The following is a 16,713-nucleotide window of genomic DNA, read 5'->3' on the forward strand; positions in this document are numbered from 1 at the left end:
ATGACACCACCAGCCTTGCTTACTGCATCACAGACAATTCGCTGCGACACATGCGAGATCTCCTTGAGGTTTTCAACAGATACCTGTCGGTTGCCGCTAAAACCTATTTCAACAGGGGCCTGTTCATGGCTCAAGACTAGTAGAAGTCGTACAACCTTCCAGAGGTGCGTATATGATGAATCAATCTTTAGCAGCTCAAGATAAAGTTCATCCAGACTAGAAGAGTGTTTGTCAAACTGCCGCAGGTTGTGCTTCTTCTCCTGCAGAAGTTCTGCGTATTCACCAAGCACCGCATCGCGCTCATGCTCATCTAATCGTCCAACTGCAATGAGCGCGTCTAGGACTTTTCTGAAGCTTGGAAGACACTCATCAGGCTTTGAGGCCGTTTGGCGGGGGTCGAGCGAAGACAGGCTCCTAACCAGCTGATATGCTAGTGAGCTCTTCTCCTGAATTTTTTTTGTTGTAGCTATAAGGAACTGTTTGCATTCCATTTGAAAGGCAAATACTTCTTTGGCGCTCACCTTTGCAGCTTTGACTATTTGTTCAGCAGCATGCCCGATGTCAACCTTCTCAGCAGACACATGGTTATTTGGGTCTGCGAGGTCCATTTTGAGTATGCTTATCATTCCTGTAGAAGCTGACAGCACTGAGGATTTCACGAACCTCGTGAGGAGTTTCCTCAAGAGACTCTCCAGATCCCTTTTCAAAAAGAAGATCAGCGGTTTGTCCAGCTGGTATTCAGTGAGAGATCGTTTAAGAATCATGGCAATGCCAAGTGCAAACTCAAGTTTGGCCAACAGCAGCGGGTCCTCCAAAAGGCACATATCTGTGTGTATGATGCAAACCTTGGTGTGTTCACGTCTTTCCTTTTTGTGCGTTCCACATATTTCTTCACATCATCCCACAGTGCAATGGCACGTTCAAACACGGCTATATTCTCAACCCAGCGATGTGGAGCAAAGTTCAGAGGGAATGTATCTTGGCTTGTAACAGTGGAGAAATCTTCTCTTGGTGCTGGTGCATCATGAAACATGGCACTGAGGCTTGACAGAAGATTTTCTAGGCCCCACTTGCTGGCAACAACACCCGCCCTGTAAGCGTTCTGAATGGTGTGTAGTCCGAAGGTGCCCAAGTTCAAACATTGAACTTGATGGTTTTTCTGCAGGTAATTCTGCATTCCTCTAAACCACTTCAGGTTTACATTGGGGCCATCCATCGACAGCTGGACGGTTTTCTCCAGCGGCAAATCTGTCAAGGCACCTAGAAGTTTCTCCTGGAGTTCTTCGGCGGTCGAATGTCCCATGAAAACCGACGTGTAGTATCGCGTCGTTATGTGCTCCGGCGTTGTGCTCCAGAACCGCAAGTGGATGTCTATCTGTTTTTTCTGTAAACAGTCGTTCAAGGACTCGTCGAAAAGAATGGTGTACCCATCAGACTGCCCCGCTTCGCGTTTCAGGCAAGAGAGAAAAAATGGTCTTAGACCATGACACACAACATACGCGGACTTCTTTTCTCCACAGGAGAATGCCTTAGCAATGTTACTATCAGGGAACCTTTTCCTGAATAAGTCCCCTCTACGGGATGATGAGTTGTAAGAGTAGTGGGACGTCACCATCTTCAGGGTCCACAGTATCTCCGCGTCGGTCACACACTCATGCGCTTGGCAGACGCTGCTCACATCGGACGACGATGGAAGTGGTTCTACGCGTTGCTCATTAACGGCTGGCACCATGTAGGTCTGCACGTTACCATGGACTGTAGTCGCTTTCGTGTTCGCAATGTGTCTTGCACTCTTCATGTGACTTTTAAGGGCAGACTCCCCCATTGATGACACGTCGAAGCTCTTCCCACATGGCTTACACTTTGCCCGATGCGAGTTTGACGTATCCGGTGAAATCCACTCACTATAAGCAGCAATGCATAACCACGACGGCTGAAAATTGCACTTGCCCGGCATAGTGCCGGCATAAACGACACGACTGCGAATATCTGCGCACACTTGCACACAGGCTCCACAAAAAAAGCTAGGCTTAGCTCCGTCGTCGCTGCTGCCTTGTACTGGAAGAGCACCACACTACCAACACCATAGAGTTAATATACTGACTCTAGAGGAAAAGCTGGGCCGCGAGACCTATAACCACAAGAACGCTGACATCTTGGAACGTTGTCATTCTTGCCATCACATATCAATCCTAAAGAAGCACCTGCACAATTAAAAACTTGCGGATATTGTTTTGTGTTTATTTTGAATACTTCTACGAAAGAATACGACGGCTATTTATGAAATTTACTGCGCGCGGAAAGGAGCGTTTGCAGGCGGGTTAACTAGATGGCACCACCGTATCAACACTCGCGAGTACGGGAGTGTGTGCTTGCGGCCGATTGCGCCGGTTTGCGCGTCGTGTCAAAGCCCCTGAAACTTCGTTCGCGACGTGTATCTCGTAGTTGTCATAGTGTCCCATTGTGTGCGTCTTCTGTCGCCGCATACCACTCGACTTCATGTGACAGCCCTTTTTTTTTTCTTTCGAGCTGGAAACTTCAGTGCATCAGTGCAAACCAGGACGGACGGCAAAGAAGAGATGAGACAAGCCCTGAATGTACGAACTAGTCGCAACCGATTTTTTTATACTTTTTAACGGCGATAAAGCTTCGTGGGCCGTGTAACTTTAGTTTCGATTGAAGCTTTCGGGAGATGTCTCACCCACATTCGCCGCTGCATGCTGCAATCGACATTGTTCTGCTTTACGGCTCTCTGCGCTGAAGTACGGCAGCAATGAGCTGAAAAAGAACGTTGATACAGGTGTCTCGTCATTGCAAGTCAAATCAGCGCGTGACCACGGCCTACGGACTTTGCTTCGAGCTGCGAATCTGTCGAGTGACCTTTGTGCCAGCGAACGGAGAAACTTTGGTAGGGAGTGCCTAGTAAAAACCATGCACAAACAGGTGGAAATTTTAACTGTTATCAACCGGACCAGCTGCACAGACAACCGTACACTAACACACGGCTTCACGCATCAAAACACAGCTGATGTTCTCTGAACAGGGCGTAGCTGGCTTAGGTTGGTAGATTAAAACTGATTACCACCGTCAAATATAGCGAGCGTCTCAGGGTCTGGCAACGCTGGCAACGATCGTTTTGTTCCATCATGGCGGAACCCATGCGGTTATAGGTTCCAATGCATGGGCCCTATGGGGAGCTTTTCCTCTAGAGTCAGTATATTAACTCTATGACCAACACTACTGCGTTATGGCTAGAGAAACGGATTGGATTGGATGCTTTGTTGGCTCGAGCACATAGTTGCCAGGCGCTCAAAGGAAATCCGCTAAATTACGGCTGAACGTACTTTGATTGACGAAATTCAAGGACTTTTAAGGACCTCAGACAAATTTAAGGGTTTTCAAGGCCTTGAAAATGCCATTTTAAAATTCCAGGGTTTTCAAGGGTTTCAAGGACCGCTACGAACCTTGATAATGAGACAAATCCGAATTTATCTTATGATTTATTTTTGCAAAAAGTAAAACATTCATATAACACTGCCTTTCCACTACATTCAGTTAAGTGTCACCGGAAATCTAGAAACCCATGGGTTACCCGTGAGTTATACCACAGAATTCGAATGAGGGATAGGTTATTCGATACTTTCGTTCGCGTAAAAGATGACACGATACTCCGGGAATATAAAAATCTGAGGAACAAGCTTAACTCGGATCTTCGAAAAGCTCGCACTGAGTATTACAAAAATATGTTTGCGTCGATATCAGGTGACCCCAAAAAAATATGGGGTGCAATCCGGAGGCTCAGAGGCAACTCAAACAGTGTGATCCCCAGCACACTTATCTTTGATAATGTGTATTACACTAATACTTTACTAGTAAACAAATTCAACGATCACTTCTTGCATGCGGGTATTGCCAATAACACTCGTACAAACAATTCTACAAAGTATCTATGTGGATATATATATCATCTGACAGTACCAACTCCATGTTTCTTTCGACATGCACTGAACATGAAATCGTTAACTTAATCAAGTCTCTGAAGCCACATAGCGCAGCCGGATTTGATGAGATCAAAGCAAGACCGATCATTCATGTTGCTGATATATTATGTGCCCCTCTTTGTCATATATGCAATAGCTCGCTGGTTGCCGGGATTTTTCCTGGTAATATGAAAATAGCCAGAGTAGTAATTTTGCACAAAGGTGGATCCTTCAATGACCTAAATAATTACAGGCCGATATCTGTGCTACCTCTTTTTTCAAAAGTATTAGAACTTATTTTAAAGATCAGGTTAACCCAATTTCTGGATCAAAAACAGGCGCTTGTCGACCATCAATATGGTTTTCGCAAGAATAAGTCCACAGAAGAGGCACTGCTGACTGTTAAAGAAGAAATACTAGATAATTTCGAAAATAAGTGATATACTGTTGGAGTTTTCCTTGACTTCAAAAAAGCTTTTGATTCTACAAAGCATCACATTTTGTTTCAAAAGCTACCTTTATATGGAATTAGAGGTGTTACATTAGACCTTATTAATAGTTATTTTTCAGACAGATTTCAATTTGTAAGCCATAACAGCGTATGCTCAGAGTTGAAAGAAATAAAGTGCGGCATACCCCAGGGGTCCATATTGGGTCCCCTATTTTTTATCATTTATATAAACGATATCGTGAATATACCGTGTGGGAATCGAGCGCGCCCTTCCCTTTGGCTCCTTGTTCCCCAGCTAGCGCGCGTGTTGGCCCCGCGCGGCTCGAGCGCCGGGAACCGCCGTTAATCGGCAGTATGGTGACCACGGCGGCAGCGCCAGGCCTCTTTGTCTGGTGCGAGCCATGCGTCAGCTTCCCGGCGCGCGTACGGGCATGCCTGGACATGCTCACATGCTCACGCCACCAAGCTAGCTTACGTCACTGCGCAACGCCTGTCCTCATTGGCCGCCAGTGACAACCCCCTTCCCCCTTGTGTGCTCGCTTCTGTCGGGCCCTGGCTTGCCCGCGGGAGATGCACTCAGGCCGGCACAAGAGGTTGACGCGCTGCTCTGGCAAGGCGGCTTCTCGTCCGTGCGCTCGACTGCTGCCCTTTGTGTGGTAGTCTTAGCGCCGTTGGCAAGCGTACTCGATCGGTCTTGCGGAGTTCCCTTTTACGGCCTGCAAGCCCGTGACTGTCGTACTGTGCTGCATCTTGGGTTAATAAACCCGTGTTGTTTGTTGACATCCTGCTTCGAGTGCCTTTTCTGCGCCGTGCCGGAGCCGACGAACCCGGCCGTAGCGTCTTTGTTCGCTGCGGCAGTGGAGAACGTCGCGTCCCTTGCCGGTCGCCTCGTAGGGTAAGCGTCTCGCAAACCTATCTCCACATAACTGGCGCCCAACTTGGTTTCGGCATGGCAGCGGAGCAGTCCCTCTCGAGGCGCTCGTTCCTGCTCGATCCCGTGGCGACGGACTTGATCTCGTTCGATGCGGACGACGCCGGCAGCACGAGGTAAGCTCGCCTTAGCGGCCCTCGGCTTTCGGCCACCGGGAGAGATCCCGTCTTTGGGGCCTCCTTTGGTGATAACCGCTCGAATGTGGACTACAGTCCTAGCCCCGCCAGTTTCGGGTTTTCTCAGCTGTTCGAGACACACGCGGAGTACGTGCTTTCGGGCCCCTCCAATGCGTCGTCTCCGCTCGCTGGCCTTTCTTTGTTAGCAGCACAGCCGAGTGATTAGAGAGTTTTAGCAAGTTACGGAAATACGGTACGCAAATACGGTAAGGCAGTACGGTAGCGTTCCTCCTTTCCCGCTGGTTGTGCTTTTGCCGCTCCCCGTTCCAGTGACAATGCGTACCCCAAACGACAGTTGTCTCGTTAACAATGCGTGGGCTGGCGGGCAACAATAAGCCGTGACAACCCCACACTAAATTTCGAAAAAGCTTTTGTGGTGTTGGGGTGCCTTCCCGGCAAAAGGTCGACGACCTGGAAAGGAGGAGCGGTACCGTCCTACGGTAGCGTATTTGCGTACCGTATTTCCGTAACTTGCTAAAACTCTCTATTAACCCGCCGCACCAGAGCGTCCCTACCTAGGACACATGGTGATGGCATTCACACGCTCGCTGGCCCATCGTTGTCACGAGCGTAAAGGGTTGACCATGTCTTCCGCGAGCCAGCTCGCATAGGCGGCACCGTCGCCGCGTTTTCCGACAATCATTTTCCTCATGCGCGCCTTGGAGACACCTTCGGCAAATGTGAGCCACCGTGCTCCGTTGTCGATTCGTTTGCCTGTCGCATGAGACATCATGCATCCGTCGGTGCGGAAACCCTACTCTTCGCTGTGCCGTTTATTGACCCCTTGGGCCTGGCGTGCATGGCGGAGAACAGGCGCACGACCCTACAACGGCGGCGCCTGCCTTGGAGCAATTAGCGCTGCACAGAACTGCGGCGCGGCTCCGGGTAAAACATTGCCTTCCATCTCGCGAGGAGCACCGTTGTTTCGTGCGGTGCTTCGCGGTTGGTTGTGCGCTGGGAGAATCACGCGCGCCGACAGTGCTTTGTGCATCTCCCTGGTCTTTCGCTGCCCGTGATTCTCAGTCGCGTCTTCCTCGCGCGCACGGGTATCGTGAATGACTTCCCAAGCGGTGGCTACAGGGTCGTCCCTTTTGGCGCCCTACAACCATTTGCAACCTTCGTAGTGGCTACCGCTGCCTTTAAGTTCGGGACGCCACTCGAGATTTCGCTCGCCGGTAGCTTGACTGCTATGTCAACATAGTGCCATTGGTGGAGGAAACGAACCCCATGGCGCTAGTCTGGCTTAAGCGCTTGCGCGAGCTCTCGGGCCGCCTCGCGCGCTGGGCGTTGACTTTGCAGCGGTACAACTTCGTTGTGCGCTACCGGAAAGGGAGTTTAAACGTCGTGGCTCACGCCTTGCCGCGTGCCCCCGTTTCGGTGTGACACTTGTCTCCGCCTCTCCCCAGAGCAATCGCACCGAGTAGACTCCGGGGCCTCTGGCTCCAATGGGTCGAAAGGAGCGAACCCCGACGGCGAATTGACTTTTGAGTCATCGCCTCGGGTGAGCACGTCACTTCAGCCGGTATTCTGTTAAGCAGAGAAGAGATACCAAAGGTACAGCAGTGCGATCCGTTGGGGGCTCCAAGAGCCGTGCTCCCAAGGAGCAGGCGCGTATTGACAGTCTGGTATTGCTGTCGGCGCCGTGTGCCGTTTACGCAGGCTGGTATTGCTGCGGGCACGTTGGATTCGCATCTGTTTGTCGCCGGCGGAGTTCTCCTGCGCTACACATCCCACCAGAGGAAGCTCCCCAGGAGTCTTTTAAGGTGGGGGTACCCCGCAGTCTAAGGAAAGCCACCCTCGGCTATTTCCAGGACTCGCGGTTGGCCGGACATGCGAGTGGCCGTAAGACTTTCCAAAAGTTGTGCCGCTCTGCCTGGCCAGGCATTAAAGGGGTACTGACACAAAATTTCGCGGCCGAGATAGCCTGCTGGATCGATTTCCGTGTACGTGCGTGTACCATCTGCAAAATATCGACAGCGAATAAAGCTTGGAAGGTATTTTATGTGAATATTGAAGTTCGCGTGCGCGATCCAGCATTATAGGCCGCACCTGTTGCATTGACACCCTCGGAGGTGACCCGAGGTGACCCCCCTACTTCCCCTACGTAACCGTTGTAGCCGGTACAACAAGTTATGATGACGTCGTAGACGCCATTTCTGTTTTGACGCGCTCGCCGCTGCGCTGTTGGTGTCTCAAGAAAATTGTCGCCAAGAGACGACGATGAGGAGAACGAGGACGATGATGGCGACGACATCGCGCAGCATGTGCGGCAAGCGTGCGAATGCGAGAAGACGATGCGAACAGCGCGGAAGTGCGTCACACTTCTGTGTGCTGACGTGATCGAACGCTGCAGCCGCTAGGTGGTGATAGTTGCACCCGGAGGCTTGTCGTTTTTGAAACCGAAACTGACACTGGTCGGTAATGAGGAGCCTGTAATCAATTATCTGTCGCGCGCTGCAGCAATGATGTGCCGTGTTATGACTAACAGGCCCCCAGCAACACACTGCAGCAAAAGAACGCGAGGCCAAAATTTTTTTGTCAGTACCCCTTTAAACGTGACGCTCTTTACTACACGTGTGGCAATGCGTGAAGTCTCGTGCGGGCAAGCCCCCGGGCTCATGCAGCCGCCCCCAAACCCTTTCGTTGCCTGCAGCAGCGACTTGGGAGAGGGGGAGGCGGTCACACAACCGCAGGAAAACCGTAAGGTTGGCCCCAAGACACGCCACCGGTACAACCTGTGGAAATGCACTTAAGCAACCTTTCTCCCACTAGCAGGCAGCAGGACTTTATTCCATACCATGGTAGTGAATGGAGAATAACCGCAAAGGTGCCCATACACGTCCGGAAGTGGTAGAAGGCCCTCTTGGTCGAAAATACCCTCTGACGTGTTGTCCAAGCCATAACCTGGCAAGCGCCCCCTTTGTTGGGCAGCACTGTCAGGCAGGCACCCTTTTTGGCAAGCCGGCTATGCCGGGGGCACTCCTGTCCACTCCTGCATCGCCCCGTCGCCTCCCTGCGCCTACCGTGCCGCCAACCTGCTGCTGAACCAGCTGGCCTGCTGTTCTCTGGTCCTTCCTGCGGGGGCCTGGTTCCTGCCTTCTGGCCTGCAGCCACGACCACCCTGCCCTACCCATCTGGCAGCCTCGGCAGCCGCCCGGCGGCTGGTCCACCCTCTCAAGCTTTGGCCCAGGCCCGAGTGTGGTCGCTCCGGCCTCCGTTCCTGGCTGCCTGCTGTTCCGGCCTGCCGTTCCTGTGTGGCCCCCTTCCCAGCGACTTTCGGCGGTTGGCTGCCGCACGCAACTGGCAGCCACGCCTCGTACGTTCCCGGCTGCCAACTTCTCCAGTCCGGTGAGCTTCAAGCGGGCTGGCTGCCCGCCCTTGTGCAGTCTTGCCCCCGTTCCTCCTGGGCTGGGGACCTTCTTCCCGGCGGTGGGCTCTCCCCGGTGGTGGAACTTGTGGTGAAACTTTCGGTGGAACTTTGCGTGGCCATGGCCGACCTATGGACTTGTACCATCGGGAAGACGACACCCCCCCTGTTGGACTTTGCCCCGTTGGCCAGCACCCTTACGGCTGAGCTGACCTTGCCACTTGGCCTCGGACAGCCTCTTTCACAGGCTGGCCTCGGTCTTTAGGAGGGGGGAATGTGGGAATCGAGCGCGCCCTTCCCTTTGGCTCCTCGTTCCCCAGCTAGCGCGCGTGTTGGCCCCGCGCGGCTCGAGCGCCGGGAACCGCCGTTAATCTGCAGTATGGCGACCACGGGGGCAGCGCCAGGCCTCTTTGTCTGGTGCGAGCCATGCGTCAGCTTCCCGGCGCGCGGGCGCGCGTACGGGCATGCCTGGACATGCTCACATGCTCACGCCACCAAGCTAGCTTACGTCACTGCGCAACGCCTGTCCTCATTGGCCGCCAGTGACAACCCCCTTCCCCCTTGTGCTCGCTTCTGTCGGGCCCTGGCTTGCCCGCGGGAAATGCACTCAGGCCGGCACGAGAGGTTGACGCGCTGCTCTGGCAGGCGGCTTCTCGTCCGTGCGCTCGACTGCTGCCCTTTGTGTGGTAGTCTTAGTGCCGTTGGCAAGCGTACTCGATCGGTCTTGCGGAGTTCCCTTTTACGGCCTGCAAGCCCGTGACTGTCGTACTGTGCTGCATCTTGGGTTAATAAACCTGTGTTGTTTGTTGACATCCTGCTTCGAGTGCCTTTTCTGCGCCGTGCCGGAGTCGACGAACCCAGCCGTAGCGTCTTTGTTCGCTGCGGCAGTGGAGAACGTCGCGTCCCTTGCCGGTCGCCTCGTAGGGTAAGCGTCTCGCAAACCTATCTCCACAACCGCTTACACCTAAAATGGTCCTCTACGCCGACGATACCAGTTTACTTTTCTCTGGTAATAAATTGGCTGATTTGGAAACAGCGAGAAATCATTGGTTGGACGAACTGCTGATTTGGTTGTCTCTCAACCAACTTCAGCTAAATGTGTCTAAAACTAAATACATTGTTTTCAAACCTAGGAACAAACCTGATGACACTGATATTTCTCTTTGTTTTGATGCTTGTACTATTGAGCGGGTATCGGTATTCAAGTTTCTGGGAGTATTGTTCGAACAACATTTGAACTGTACACATCATGTAAACAAATTGCACACTAGTATTTCTAGGTCTAATCGAATGTTTTTTTAAATCCGATATCTCATTCCGACTTGGCTGAAACGTTAGCTGTATTATTCGATGGTACATTCTCAACTATATTACTGCCTTCTAATCTGGGGAACTACAAGCAAAACAAACTTAAGTAGGCTGACAGTCCTTCAAAAGCAAGCTGTCCGACACATAGAAAACCTTGCATGGCTTGACCACACAGCACCATTTTTTTCAAAAAATGAGATATTAAAAGTTGATCAGCTATATAACCTCAGACTTGCTACATACATACACAGAGAAATACGAAAAAATAAATCAACTTTTTCACACATGTACCTAACTACACGCGAGCAATATAGTCTAAGATATAGCCACTTCGAACTTCCGCTTTGTAGAACCAAATACGGGACTAACCAAATAAATACCTGATACCTACTTTTCTAAATCAACATCCGCAAGTTCTAAATAATGTGAATGAAGCCACGCCAACATCTGTGTTTAAGCGTGCTGTTAAGTCATATTTGTTGTCCTATGTGCCTTCATAGTATGAGCAAGACCTCAGACACCATGTGGTTTAAGACCTTTGTTTCAAAAAGAAAAATAATTTTTGATTACATTATTTTATGTGTGTCGTCAACTGCTGCTGATAGTACTATGTCATGTTTTTCTCTTAGTGCTTCTGCTCTGTATTTCTATTGTATAATTTCTTGATATGTTCAAAACCCTGTTGAACAGTGCTTGGGTGGTAGGGCCATTGTCAGGCAGTTAATCTGCCTTTAGCCGTACCATCCCTTGACATGTAACATGTTGAAAATAAACAAATAAATAAAATAAATGAAAAACAAAGAAAGAAACGACACACACACAAGCGCAGACTATCAACTGACTTTATTTCGGCGATTGTCAATGCATATATATACCTCCAAGGCAGCCTTACCACACCTGCGCCACGCAATCGACAAAACAAAAGTGAAACAGAGTGGAAAAAATTGCACTATCTCCCGCTAAAGGGAACCATGTGCGGATGCGAAGCAGTGGGGAGACTGTTCGCTTGAGCGGGAGATGGTGTAATTTTTTTTTCGTGCATTCTCGAGCCTGTGCCTTCCTCTGGCGTAGAATCGGCACTGTCTTCCAGTCTCCATCCAGCTCCCACTGTGTATTCGACTCCCAGAAAGTCGCAAGATCATGTGCGTCTGCCTCTCTGCAGTCCATGCCATTGGTGTCATCGTGGGATTCTTCAGCGAGGGAAGGACAGCACGAACGTCCCACATCTAGAGCCACAGAAGCAGAGGCGGCCATCGGCCGCTTGTGCCACGTCAAGACGCCAGAGGCGTCGCTGCTGCCTACTCGTCGCAGGAGAGAATGAGGCGCACGAGAGGGGGAGTGGAGAAGAGGTGTGTGGAGAGGGTTTGCGCATGCGCAGTAAGGGTGGTCACGCCGCACACCACCACCACCACCACCGGATTGAACTCCGCCATAAGAAGCTCCACATCTAAAACGAATCAGTGTATTACATATGCGATGAAATGAAATCAAACTCTGACGAGTGCAGGGACAGAGACGTGTCGCTTATGCAAAGATGAACCCTCTTTCTGATATGATAGGCTTCTAAAGCCAGCCGCCCATGCTCATTGTGGCTCCTGCCAAGGATCAACGTTCCTTCAAATCGTGCCTAACAATTGCAGCAAGCGTTAATATGAGCCACAAGATGGGCTCCTTTATCTGCATTCTTGTTAATCTTTTGTGCATGTTCCCTGAGCCGCGCGTTCACGCATCTTCCAGTTTGACCGACATAGGTCTTACCACACGAGAGCGGGATGGCATAAACCACGCCAACGGCAAACGGGACGTAGGTCACACCGTGTCGGTTTTTGCACCCTCCTTTGCTCGCACCGCAGGTGCGGGAGCATAGCTTGAAAAGCTTGTTCAGGGCAGACAGCGCCAAAGTGACACCATGGCTGCCTGCCACTTTCTTGAGCTGATGGGTGATCTGATGCATATACAGGACCACCACAGGCCTCACTTTGTCCTGTACGGCGTCCGCCCTCTTGGCGGATTTCCTTTTCTGAATTAGCGTTTCAGCCACTGCAGTCAAGAGCAACTTGGGTAACCCTGCAGTCAAAAGTCGGCTGATCTGATTTGTGAAGCTATCTTGCATCTTGTGAGAGGGCCCCGAGATGGCAGTTCTGAATCTTGGTCTCAACTTCAACATGGGTACCACAACAGACACGAAGAAGTTGGCATGTGCTGCTCAGCGTGCTGTTTGTTTGGTAGACCAGTCTCGTCACGATGTGGCTCGCACACGCGTTGTAAACGTCTTGTCGAAGCTGCGCACTCAACCCACGGTGGCCCCCTTGTCCCAGCAGGAGTATGATGCCGTTAAGAGGCTACATGAGAACCAGGACATTGTGATACTTCCTGCCGACAAGGGTAACGCTACGGTCCTTCTTGACAAAAGCAAGTACATCGAAAAACTGCACTTGCTTCTGAGTGATGAACGAACATACGCCCCAGTTGCAAGAGACCCTACACCTAAGCTACAGAGGGACTTGCAAAAACTACTGTCAGACACCTTCCGCATGGTGCCGCCTCAACACAAGCAGCTGTATTACAAATTGCTTTGACACAATGGTTCAGCTCCAGCTACATACGGCCTACCGAAGGTACACAAGACCGATATCCCCCTGCGGCCCATAGTGGACTTCACTCGCTCCCCGCTCCACAAGCTGTCAGGTTTTCTTCACAGGGTCATCTCGCCACTGGTAGGCAAGGGTGCTAAGCATATACGCAACACGTATGACTTCATCGGAAAGGTCAAAAGCACAATAGTCGATCCGGACGAAGTCTTGGTTTCCTTCAACGTTGTGTCACTTTTCACGAGTGTACCCATAGACATGTCCGTGGATGTGTTTGTCGCCGCTCTCGACAAGGACCCGACATTGCCTGAGCGGTCTCCCCTCGAAGCGCACGACCTAGGCAGGCTACTCAAGTTCTGCCTGTCGAACACCTACTTCACCTTTCAGAAGTATTACCGGCAGGTACACGGTGCTGCGATGGGGGCATCGATTTCAGTGACTGTTGGTAATCTAACAATGGAGGCTATTGAAGCTCGGGCACTTTCCTCGTTTACGCCAAAACCAAAGTGCTTTCTGAGATACGTCGACGTAGCGCCAACAGGCAGAAAAAAGAGTGTTCCGCACTCGCCGTCATGGCTACTCGCGGCGCTGACTGACGCTCCCATGTTTAAATGTACATATATATACCCCATGAAGTGGACGGGGGGGATGGCCGCCGCGGTAGCTCAGTTGGTAGAGCATCGGTGATTCAAAGGTCGCAGGTTCAGTCCCTGCCCGCGGCAAGCTATCTCTTCATCCACTTTTCTTTCTTCACATTTACATTACACTTACTACTAACATCCCCTATACTTTCCTTGGCATTATTGTCTGTTAGTGCTCACTTGAAAGTTAGCACTCAAGCATGTGTGTTACTTTGCCCTTCGTCTCCAGTTTGCGCTATTGCTCTTGTCATGACCTATGAACAAGCCCAAGCTGTCATTCTTTTAAGCTATATTTCTAGTTATTTGGGCTCTTTTTCATGTGTTTCTCTACATCTTTCAGTCCTATAACAATCATCGCAGTCTTCTCCACTTGTTGCATTCACACCTTTTCTTTTCTGCGTTCGTGCCCCAGACATCAAGGCTTTGATCGGAGGTTACTACCGGTCATGGCGTTCATGGCGTTAAGGTCGGTCATGGCGTTAAGGTGTGTAAAATTCCAAGGTCTGACTGTGACACCCTGTTTGTCCAGCTTCAACAATGTGAACATCGAGTGGGAGAGAAGAAACGAAGATGGCGAGAGTACTGCGACCGGATCATTCACACCGCAGACAACTTGTGGTCAAGAGAGCTAAACAGGCACCGTACTCAGTGCCCAGCTAAGTCCTAACAAGCCGATGTGGTCCCCACATGCAGTGATGCTGCTCTTCCAAGTTACATTCATAACACCTTGTCCTTAGGCCTGAAGTTCACCATCGACCGACAAAACTCTCCTTCCATGTTTCTCACCATGGTGCGTTGTGTTGCTAGCCGCACCTCAACTGAGGACTCTGGCAGATGCACCTCAGAAAGCATCGATTGGCTACCACATGGTAAGCCTTTAAGCACTGGACTTCCGTTAAGGAAGACAGCCACTCTCCTGAGAGACAATGAACTTTGCATAATTGGCTCGTGCATAGCTCCATTACTGAGCGATTTGTTTTTAGCCAAACAAGACAACTTATAGCAGAAACGGTTAGAAGGTACAAATGTCACCAAGATTTCCAGATACATTGATGACTTTTTGGTTGCTCTTCAGTGTAATTCTGCCATGTTACAATCGCTAACAGCGCAAACGATGAACATGCTTGAAGATTGTCTAGTCTTTTGTGCCGACACATGAGATGCCTGAAAACAACACCTTACGATTCTTAGGTCTGCAGCCGCTTTTTAGTGCTAATCATGTTGGTTGGTGTTATGAACCGCAGGCGCAGAAACTACTGTTTCCTTTTTCTTCCACATACAGCAAGCTAGTGAAGCAAGGCATAGAACACACTTGTCTTTTGAATGCTTTGGACAGATCTTGCAGCCTAGTATTTCTTTGAATTTCAAAGCTCAAGTGTCCTACCTGATGGCTTGAGGTTTTCTCGAAGCTTTAATTGCATCTGTCGCAGAAGCTATCTTCTGAATTGGTAAGGTTGGGTAGAAGAAAGGGCAAGCTTTGGTCGCTACAACCAAAGAGAGGGAGAAGATAGTCGTCCCTCAACAACACTAATGATATCTCACAGATTAAAGAAGATCGAGCTATGTGTCTGTATTTGAATGGAATTTTCGTCCCCTTACAATTTCGTCAATCTTCCCAAATTAACGAGCCACCTTGCAAAGTAAAACACAGCAATAGGTATGCGCAATGCATGCAAGTGTTTTGCCTTCCCCACCGTGCAATATCGGATGGTTGTGCAAGAAAGCCGTAACTTTTTTCTGAAGATGCCTTGTAGTGGGTACTTTAGGCAACATTTACTATGGGACTGCATTTATTTCACTGTTTGTAGCGGTGGCACACATCAGGAGTTGCAAACTGGTACTTCATGCTTACTGCGTATCACCATTTCGTCCGTAGTTATGCCTTGTTTCCAGCAGCTACATATCAATGATATTTTACTGTAAAACGACAAAGCTGTTAAATATTGTCAGCTCAGAACAATGTACAGTAAACGAGGAAAGAATTGGCCATAAAATCTTTGAACATGGCAGTGCAACAGACACAACAGAGCATATGGCCTTGCCATTCTTAGAAATGTTGCCTTACAAGCTAGCTATAGTTCAGACCTTATAATCCTTCAATGACTTGTAGTTTCTCATTCAGAGCTTGGAATGTGCTTATGTTACACTACTTCTGCGTAAGTTCATGTCCAGATAGCATATACTCACAAGCCCAACGCTCTTCCCGCTGTTGATCGCTTTCTGCAATCAGCTTTGCCCAGTCAATGAAAGGGAGCGGCTCCTCTTTGTTCGGCCCCTCTTCTCGCTTGCTGAAGCGTGCTGAAGAGGATAGAACATTAATCAGTGCCATATATTCATTCCAAATACAGTACCATATAGGACTGCATTTGTTGACTCATCATGAAATGTGTTCAATGCACAATCAAGATTTGTATTGCTCTAAGAGGTACTGCTACCAATGGCACAAGTGGGAAAAGGAGAGCCACATACTTCCTGTTCCTTGTGGATAGATGAGCTCCTCGATAAGCTGTTGTGCTTTTCGACGAACTTCCACAGTGCCTTCGAGCTCAATCTTAGCCTCATGGGTAGTGTAGACCTCCTCTTCATCTCTCAAAACTTTTATCCGTGCACCAGTGGTATCTTGAAGCTCGCGGATTTTAGAGCCACCTTTACCTGCAATTAAACATAACAGCATGATTAATTCATAGGCACAATTTAATGTCCCAAAGATATCAAGTGTTATAGAGAGGTTGCAGAAGAGGACTTATGAAAACTCAAGCTTGTTTAATATGTTCCTAATGCACAAGTTGTAAGCAAAATTTTCCACTTCCTGAGAACATATTTTGTCTATAACTTACTAGCCCTAAAGAATTCTGTCACTGATTCCAGTATTTTTAAAAACTGAACTCTTTATTGGACAGAATTGTACTCAGCAAAATATACAATAAGCACAGTGCAATGATTGTGGCGGGCAGGGCAGTTAGCCGTCAAAGTTTCATTTCTATGTCAAACACATGGCTGCTTATATTTCTGTAATTGTACAATGCAGTGTGCTCACTGGTGCTTTCATACATTCCAGTATGTACACAACAATTTGCGTTGTACATGTAATCTGATTACTAGAGATCAAATTTTAGGCAAATGCCTATTTTGTTCCTTACACTCCTATCGCGCCATTTTGTTATATGAGCATGAATTAGAGGTTAAGAAGGGCTTTTATAATGTTTTTATAGTGCCTATAAATGCCTATTTTTGGTGTTCGTGCCTAAATACTTACAAATGCCTATCA

General features: G+C 49.5%; 1 protein-coding gene across 1 annotated transcript in view; it reads right to left on the reverse strand.

Annotated features, from left to right (window-relative positions):
* Positions 1–16,713, reverse strand: part of LOC119372686 (probable ATP-dependent RNA helicase DDX43) — a gene marked incomplete in the record, with an annotated part of 252,672 nt that overhangs the window by 234,256 nt on the left and 1,703 nt on the right. Inside the window, 2 exon segments of the mRNA XM_037643131.2 lie at positions 15,633–15,743; positions 15,915–16,097. Coding sequence (XP_037499059.1) covers positions 15,633–15,743; positions 15,915–16,097 — 294 coding nt within the window.

The sequence above is a fragment of the Rhipicephalus sanguineus genome, chromosome 10, assembly GCF_013339695.2.
Source record: "Rhipicephalus sanguineus isolate Rsan-2018 chromosome 10, BIME_Rsan_1.4, whole genome shotgun sequence".
Taxonomy (NCBI): Eukaryota; Metazoa; Arthropoda; class Arachnida; order Ixodida; family Ixodidae; genus Rhipicephalus; species Rhipicephalus sanguineus.